Source organism: Microtus ochrogaster, unplaced genomic scaffold (genome assembly GCF_000317375.1).
Source record: "Microtus ochrogaster isolate Prairie Vole_2 unplaced genomic scaffold, MicOch1.0 UNK87, whole genome shotgun sequence".
Classification (NCBI taxonomy): domain Eukaryota; kingdom Metazoa; phylum Chordata; class Mammalia; order Rodentia; family Cricetidae; genus Microtus; species Microtus ochrogaster.
Genome location: NW_004949185.1, coordinates 1023238 through 1030658, shown reverse-complemented (window position 1 = coordinate 1030658; position 7421 = coordinate 1023238). Strand labels below are relative to the sequence as shown.

At 54.5% G+C, this 7421-nt stretch overlaps 2 protein-coding genes across 4 annotated transcripts in view; one reads left to right on the top strand and one right to left on the bottom strand.

Annotated features, from left to right (window-relative positions):
* The window catches only part of LOC101994656 (RT1 class I histocompatibility antigen, AA alpha chain-like), a 629094-nt gene that overhangs the window by 573050 nt on the left and 48623 nt on the right, over window positions 1-7421 (top strand). The gene's annotated exons all lie outside the window — the stretch shown is intronic.
* The window catches only part of Nfkbil1 (NFKB inhibitor like 1), a 14756-nt gene continuing 12282 nt past the window's right edge, over window positions 4948-7421 (bottom strand). Inside the window, exons 4-5 of one of the 3 annotated variants that reach the window (XM_026777854.1) lie at window positions 5914-6090; window positions 4948-5747 (exon numbers count right to left, since the gene is read on the bottom strand). In XM_026777854.1, the coding sequence (XP_026633655.1) occupies window positions 5161-5747; window positions 5914-6090 (764 nt within the window). In that variant the 3' untranslated portion in view covers window positions 4948-5160. Of the gene's footprint in view, window positions 5748-5868; window positions 6091-7421 lie in introns of all 3 variants that reach the window. The other 2 variants (XM_013355026.2, XM_005370842.3) reach the window with 2 other exon arrangements.

Genomic DNA, 7421 nt, shown 5'->3' with positions numbered 1-7421 from the left:
ATCTATCTATCTATCTATCTATCTATCTATCTATCTATCTATCTATCTATCCATCGTCTATCTGTCTGTCTGTCTATCCAGCCAGCCATCTCATGCTATCCTCCAAACATTCTAGCCTCGCCACCCCAGTCCTGTCATCCCCCAGCTTTTCTTGTTGGTTTTATTTACCACAGAGGACAGGCCTAACAATTTTACTCTTAGTTTTGAATCTATTACCCGCCTGATGTTTTATCAAAAAAACAAAACAAAAACCCTTAAGATCTCAGTTTGAGGAACTGAGAAAGAGTTTCCTGGGTTTTCCTCCCGAGCTTCCAAACACGGAGTGGCATCCCAGGGACCGCTTTTGTCCCTGATGCAGCGGCTTCCATGACAGTTGGCATGATGTCGTCCACCTCGTAGAACTTGAGCCCACTGAGGGTGTCTCCTCCTCCTCTGTGCTCCATGTCACTGGTGCTCACTTTTTTTTTTTCCAAGACAGATTTGTTTCTCTGTGTGGCTTTGGAGCCTGTCCTGCCTGGAATTCACTCTGTAGCCCAGTCTGGCCTTGACTTCACAGAGATCCCGAGTGCTGGAATTAAAGATGTGAGCCACTACTGCCCGGCCTGTGCTTCCTCCTTGGAAGTACTGCTTCTTTTCCAAGGCTGATTCTTCAGACTGTACTCCTTAGTCCTTCCTCCCCACCCTCCTTACTTTTCTACTGTTGCTCTCCATTTATGTCTCTTCCCTTTGTTTAACAAACACATTCGGTGTTATTTCTTGAAGATAAATGTAATAATCCCTGCCTGGAATCTTCCTCCCCCTCCCCTGCGTTCTCTGTCTGATGTTTCAGAATACTAGACCCCTTGACTAACAAAAACCAGTAAGATTTTCCCTGTCATCAAGATTTGTGGGCAGAGATGATTCCTGTCTTGTCTCTACCATGCTTTGTGCCCTCCACCCCTCACCTCCCACTCATTCCTCAAAGTGAAAAGCAACTCTCTCTTCTTTTTTCTTTTTCTTTTTTGGTTTTTGTTTTTTGAGACAGGGTTTTTCTGTAGCTTTGGAGCCTGTCCTGGAACTAGCTCTTGTAGACCAGGCTGACCTCGAACTCACAGAGATCCGCCCGCCTCTGCCTCCCGAGTGCTGGGATTAAAGTCATGTGCCACCATGGCCCAGCTTGCACCTTCTTGCTTTAGGCTGCCACCACCCATCCAACCCTTTAGGAGGCTGAAACTGAGTCCATCTCAGACCTTCCCTACCCCCAGCAGCCCCCAGCCCCCCCCCAGCAGCCCCCAGTAGCCCCCAGCAGCCCCCAGTAGCCCCCAGCAGTCCCAATCAGCCCCCAGCAGCCTCTGTCACATCCTCTGCCCCTTTGCAGTTGACAGAATGTTCCTTCCTTTCACGTTGTTTTTGTAGGTGTGTATACACAGGGTTGTATGTATGTTCATGTGTGCAGGTGCACATGGATCCTTGTGCAGAGGAGGCCAATCTTGGTTGTTCCTCAGAAGCCGTCCACGGAGACGGTTTCTCTGTGTAGCCCTGGCTGTCCTGGAACTCGCTCTGTAGCTCTGTAGACCTGGTTGACCTTGACCTCAGAGATCCACCTGCCTCTGATTCAAGTGTTGGGATTAAAGGCTGCGCCACCACCACCTGGCTAAACAGCTTAGTTGCACTTTCACTTGTGTGCACGAGCGCCACAGGGCACGTGTGGGGGACAGAGGACAGTTATGGGAATCAGGTCTCTTCCACTATGTGAACAGAATTTGGGTTTTCAGGCTTGGTGCTCAACAACACACTTCCCTCTGCCCAGCCCACTATGGTTTTCTTTTGAGCTAGGGTCTCTCACTGGGACCTGGAGCTTCTTGACTGTGTTAGGTTGGCTGGCCAGTGAGCTCCTGGGATCCTCCACCTCCCCAGGACAGGGCCTACAAGTATGCACCACCAGCCTGACTTTTTATGTAGGTGCTGAGGATCAAACTCAGGGCTTCTTGTTTGTAAGGCAAGCACTTTATGGGCTGAACTCTCTCCCCACCTCTGTTCCCCGCCCCACTTGAATGCAGTTACTGCGCTTAAGTGGAAATGCATGAGTTAGGGGATCTGCAAGGAGGGCCCTCACCTACGTTCTTGAGATGCTGACAGTGTAGGGGCTGAAGGCTGTGACCTCTTCCCTCAAGGGTCATAGCACCTGCTGTTACAAGCACGTGCGAATGAGAGATAAACATATAAAAAATAATTTTGCAACAGAAGTCTTCAGACATGAAAACTCAAAGCCCTAAGTGGGTGTCAGTTTTCAGTTTTAGATTTGACAGCACACAGTGAACAGCTGTGTAGATGTGGCTGCACAGAGATTGTCCCTAACAGATAGAGGCAGGGAACTCAGCCACGCCCATCCACTGTCAGGACCCTTCTAAGCGAACAGCCTTCCTCTCAAACCTCTGCAGAGGGGCTGATGTCAGACATGGTCCAAAGACTTCATTATGGGCAGTTTTTACACAGAAAATTGGAGGGCAAAGAACTTTGTTAAGCTCTACGGTTGGTCTTTTGAGGAGGGGTCTCGGTGACCCCAATAGGTGAGAGTCCTCGTGTGTGAGCGGCTGTGGGAGGGCAGAGGGGCTGAAACCAGAGGATGGGAGAACAGCAGAGACCCACCTCTGAGTCCCTTCGGGAAAAGCACCCTGGAGTCCCCAGCAGGATTACAGAGGCTGGAAAGGGTGAGCTAACCCAGGCTGGCCCTGCAGCGGGCAGCAGCCCCCCATTCTAGCTTCACAGACATCCCAGGGTCACCATCACAGCACCAATCAATCCCCCAGCCCCAGCCTTCCCTGTATACACCCTCAAACCTGAGCTTCTCTGCTCCAAGATCCTCAGTTCACACCAGCTCACACCAGCTGGGTTCCTGGCTTCTCAGCCTCCGCCCAAGCTCTTTGGTCAGCCCCTACCATAGCACGGGGACGTGCTGGTCTTTTCACTGTTCCTGCCCTCCGGGGAGCCTCCTGCCTGGATCCCAAGGCTGCTCTTCCTGCCTCAGATGCAGGGTTTAAATTCTCTGGCTGCAGGATCCTTAGCTGAAATGTGTCAAACAGAAGCCCAGTCTCCTGTTCCACCCCCACTCAGTCCTGAGCATGACATTCCATCTCTAGCTTCTTTCCTAACCTCTTTTCTCAAATTGAGCCCCAAAGTACCCCACCCCAGAGATCAAACTCCTGGGCCCAGCCTGATGGGGGGGGCACATTTCCACAACAACTTGTTTCACGGTAGGCACCGAGTCAACTCTTGGGGATCCCTGAGCTCCCTCCCCACCCCCACCATGGTGGACAGGATGCCTGCTGCCTGGTACCAGGGGGTCGGAGGAAGCCGGGGCCTCTGGGACTCAGTATTTTTATCAGCTAGGAAATGAGAGCTGCAGAAGCGGAAACCATGTGGTCAGAGAAAGTGAACAGCCTTCATCTCAGGGGAACCCCCACCAGGGCTGGGGGCCAGACACGGGGGGGGGGGCATGGAGGGAGGTCTGCCAGCCAGGGGAGGCTGCAAGGGGGGGAGACAGAGGGGGAGGTCTGCCGGCCAGGGGAGGGGTATCAGCGTACTTTGGTGTTAGGTAGTTCCTGTAGAGAAAACCAAGTGCTTCAGTCCACAAGCCAGCACCGCCGGTCCAGTCCTCTCAACCCCAGCTCAAGGGTCCTGACTCCAAAGCGGGCTCTTTGCATGCCACTTCCGAAATCCCCAGCCTGTGAGAGGAACCGGATGCTGGGCCCGCTCACAGTTCCAGGACTCTTCTCCGAATCACAGCAGCTTCCTCTCACAGAGCTCTTCCCCCCACTGCTCAGCATCTGTCTGGCCTTGGGGCCAGGGGGCTTGGCTTCTTCCTAACCTCCCCGATGTTTCCCCAGGTCTGAGGTCAACCGTATATTCCCAGCAGTTTCTTCCCTTGTGATGCCAGGACCCCGGCCCTCAAGTAGGCCTGGGCTGCAACCCTGAAGATGCCCTTTCGGATCAAACACAACCACATACAGTACACACCTGCATAATGTTGTCTCGGCTCTACTTTAAACTGAGTTCCCAGCTGTGTCTAGGTGTTGGTAGTGGAATATGCCTAGCGTCTCCATTTCCAGAGAGATGCTGAATTTGAGCGGTGGTACGGATGGATTTCCCTGCCCGTCTTCCACATCTCAGAATTTGAGCGGTGGTACGGATAGATTTCCCTGCCCATCTTCCATGCCTCTCTCCAATCCCTAGGACCTCAACCCAGGGTTCTTGGGAAGGAGATGCTTATGTGGAAGGCCAAGCCTGGGTTGTCCAGAGCTGAAGCCCGGGTTTATGGTTGGGAAGTCAAACAGTAGATACCAGGACTGGAGACCCAGAGAGGTGAGCCAGAGAAGGCGCTGCCCAGGAGCCCGGGTGTGGATCTCTAGTTGCCCAAGAACAGACAACCCAGCTTACATAATCTGACTCTTTCCGGCCTCCTTCCTGCTTCTAATTTTAGCAGCTGAAATTCCCTCCCCCACAGGCTCTTTCTCCATCCCCTCTTTCTAGTCTCTGCCCTCCCAGGTCTTTATGATCCCCAGCCCTGGCTGCCCCCAACTCAGCTCTCTAGTGACTCAGCACAGGGAAAGCCCTGTGTTGGGGTAGGGGTGCAGTGGGGAGGAGGATGTGGTTCTGGTTGGGGAGCAGGGGAGAGGAAAATGGTTTGTTCCCTTTTTTGACATCTTTCTTCAGCTGCAGACAGCGAAGTGGTCAGGACCCCAGGGGAGGGAGCAGAAGGGGTCTGAAGGACAAACTGAGCCTTCTAAGGGCTGACCTCAAGGGAGAGTGGGCCGGCGGGCGGGGTGGGGGTGGGCTTATGGCCTCCATGGAGAGCTCCCGCTGTCTTTGTGCTGCAGGTGTGTGGGAGCTGCGGGTTTCGACAGCTGGGCGGGAGAGGAGATGTCATGGTGATGAAAACCATAGCAATGGAAAAAGCAGAGCAGACTCTGGAGTGAGCCGGGGAACCAGGTCTTATTAGGAAGTGGCAGTCAAGAGCAGTGGTAGAGCCTCCCCCGCCCCACCCCCGCACCCATTACGTGAGCCTGCCCCATATCCTCTCCGTGTAGGGCCTGCCTCTGTCCATCCCCATCCATGACCTTGCTCCTCTTCCTGCCCATCCTTGAGGCTACACCCGCACAGGTTCTTGCCCATTCCCCTGGGTCACTTGAGGGCTTCTGCGTGGCGGTTCAGGGCCTGAGAAAGGGCTGTCACCGCTCCCATCACGCGGCCCAGCTCCCAGGTCTCAATCTGGCTTCGGAATCGCTGCAGGAAGCGGTCAGGGTGCCATCGGACCTGCTGGGCTCTCAAGTACCTCCTCAGAGCCCCTTGTTCCTCCAGAGGGGGGCCCCTGGCCACCAACGCTGCAGCCATGGCCTCTGGGTCCCCTCCACCAGGACAGGGCCAGGGCACATCACCAAAGCGCCAGAGGCTGCCCCTCCCTGCCCCTCGTGGGTGCTCTGCCCAGGGCCCAGGCTGGAGAGGATCTGTCTCTCTGCCCCCTTGAGCTTCTTGAGCCCGCCTGGCTCGGCTCTGGCGCAGCTCCTCCTCCTTGGCCCGGGCTCGCTCCCGGAAAAGCCGCTGTTCCTCTTCTTGCTGAAGCCAGCTGTGGCTGGAGCCCTCAGCCCTTTGGGGTCTGTAGGATCTCTCTGCCTCTAGCTGCTGCCGCCGTTTCTGGGCATGCTCCCGAGCCAGGCGATCTGACCAGGCTGAGAAGGACTCGGGCTCCTGCACCTCGTGAGAAGCATCATCTGTTTGGAAGGAGGGATGCGGGTGTTGGAGAGGTGTGATTAGAAAGGCAGTGAGATAGAGCACACTCGCCGAGGGCCTGGAGGAGGGCACCTCTGGTGGCGGTGGCAGCCGGGCCCTCACCTTCAAACCTCCCGATGGCCTCTTGCCACTCATCTTCCAGCTCGCCCTGCAGCTTCTCCTGCCATTCCCGCTCCTTGGAAACCTCCTCATCCTCTTCCTCTTCGGCAGAATCCCAGGGGGGGCCCCAGCCCAGAATCTGCCCAGGAGTCTCCCCATCCTTATTCTTTATCCCCATGGCGGAGGGGCAGCGACTCAGCAGAGGCAGGAAGAAGTCCCTGTAAGCTGGGGGCAGAGACGGAGAGATCAACTGGGGCTCCAGCCCTGGCAGGGCCACCATCGTGGAGTCTCTAACTCCTGGGTATGAGGACAGCCGCCCTGACATTCACGTACAATGACACGCATGGTGAGTGTGGAAGCTTAGAGTGCTCTGACCGCCTGCTCCCCACAGCTTCAGGCGCTCCATGTGCTGCAACAAAAGGCAGTTCTGGGCCCAGCTCCTGCCACCTAGGACAACTTCAAATTCTTTTGACTATTTTTTATTTTTGGTCTGAAACTATTATCACAACATTTTTACTATTATATAGTTCTCACCCAAAACTACATATTAAGATTTCTGCCAGGCAGTGGTGGAACACATCTTAACTCCCAGCATGCAGGAGGCAAAGGCAGGTGAGTCTTGAGTTTGAGGCCAGCCTGGTCTACAGGGTGAATTCCAGGACAGCCAGAGTTACATGATTGACCCTGCCTCAGAAAACAAATAAGTAAATAAATAGGAATGGGAAGAGAGATCATCAGACGCCATGTCTGTATCACCACAGAGAAGCGCACATACTATGTAGAGATCATCAGACGCCATGTCTGTATCACCACAGAGAAGCACACATACTATTTCCACACAGTAAGCCGAGTGAAATAAATGTTTCTGCAGGATTTCTCAGCCTTACCCAAGGGAGGCAACAATGAGGTGGGCAGCGGGCAGCGGGCAGCTTTCCTGCCCCGTGGGCCCATCTTGTCTCCCAGAGTAGGGATGGGAGGCCAGCCTGGCTGGTTCCAGGAAGTGCTGTTCACCTACCAGGACAATGGCACAGAAGCAGGGCTGACCTGTCATTGCCAGGAAGATGGCAGGGCCTACCCATGGCTACCAAGGTGCCAATCCCCTCCTAAACCACATCAGGGTGAGGCAGGTTTCCTTAGTGCTGCTGTGACCTGCCTGCCACAAACCTCCCAGCTGTCCCACTTAGCAACTGCCTGCTCTGGCTTCCGCCTTTCAACTTCTTCCCACCAGGGCTCACGAGGGTGTGTGTTTACATGTGTGTGAGTGCTTTTGTGTGTGTATGTATGACTGCGTTCAGACTTGCATAGGTTTAACTCAGGATTTTTGTTGTTGTTCACCAACACAGCCCACTTAAAATTCTGTTAACAGTCTGCTGCAAACCCCAGTCCTGCCTTGGTCCATGTAAACGCACACACGGCCCATGACCACACGCTAGGCTGTGAACGCACACACGGCCCGTGACCACACGCTAGGCTGTGAATGCACACACGGCCCGTGACGACACGCTAGGCTGTGAACACACACACGGCCCGTGACGACACGCTAGGCTGTGAATGCA